Below are 1,042 nucleotides of genomic sequence, written 5' to 3' on the forward strand. Positions count from 1 at the left end.
TCCTACTTCCTACTGCTGGACTATTTACTTTAGTGAGGAGTTTTTTCCGACATAGTTTTTTTCTAAGAAATAGAGAGAAGGTGGGAGGAGTCAGGCTGAAGTGTGCCTCTCTCTCTCTCTCTCTCTCTCGCTCTCTCCCTCTCTCTCTCTTCCATTCTGTCATGCCATCTCGGCAGCAACACAGTCTGTTCATTCCCAGCCACGCTGAATGTGGGGGGACAGCACTCTTTTGACTTTGTTTGGGACACAATTTACAGAGGAATATATTCTTTTTCTTCAAACAAGCAGCAAGAAGACAAAAGAAGAAGACAGTGCAACAAGGATTTTTTTTCTTCGCTTTTTTCTAATTGAATTGAGGAACACGTGACAAGCCGGTTTTGCCACTGGATTCTTTCACACAATACGTGAGGTTGTCTGTTTACTCTTCTTTTGATGCTGTGCATTTTAGTCGTAGTTTAAGAGTAAATTGTCATAAATCAGAATGGTTGCTGGGATGTGATTGCCCCTACGGGACCTGAGGGCCATTTATGAAGTCCTGTTTCGAGGATGGCGTCATGGTGGCCAAGAAAGACAAGAGGCCTCAGATCAAACACCCTGAGGTGGAAGCTGTAACCAACCTACAGGTGATCCGTGCTATGGGTTCTCTCAAGTCTAGAGGCTACGTGAAGGAGACATTCGCCTGGCGTCATTCTACTGGTACCTAACGAATGAAGGCATTGTTTACCTGCGGACTACCTCCGCTGCCCCCTGAGATCGTCCCTTCATCCCTGCAGAGGATTCGGAAACCAGCCGCCACTTAGCCATTGCACACCGTGCTGCACGGGTCCAATCTGTGGACGGTCCCACGTCTTATTGTCCCAAACCGGGACGCCGGGTCGATGCCGGAAAGTCAGGATGCACCTGGCCGAACGCAAGGCTACCGCCGTAGGATGATGGGTCCAGGAGATAAAGAGAGCTACTCTGATAGGACCCCCAGATTTAGGGGCCGTCCACCGGCTGCAGAACCAGCCAGACCAAAAGCACATGGATATGAGGGAGCAGC

The 1,042-nt window shown here is 49.3% G+C and overlaps 1 protein-coding gene across 1 annotated transcript; it reads left to right on the forward strand.

The window, feature by feature from the left end:
* Positions 1–493: 493 nt before the first annotated feature.
* Positions 494–800, forward strand: LOC115435282 (40S ribosomal protein S10-like). Its single transcript, XM_030157587.1, is given in 4 exon segments — positions 494–544; positions 546–687; positions 690–729; positions 731–800. Coding segments are annotated over 4 exon segments (303 nt in total).
* Positions 801–1,042: the final 242 nt, after the last annotated feature.

The sequence above is a fragment of the Sphaeramia orbicularis genome, chromosome 16, assembly GCF_902148855.1.
Source record: "Sphaeramia orbicularis chromosome 16, fSphaOr1.1, whole genome shotgun sequence".
NCBI classification, from domain to species: Eukaryota; Metazoa; Chordata; class Actinopteri; order Kurtiformes; family Apogonidae; genus Sphaeramia; species Sphaeramia orbicularis.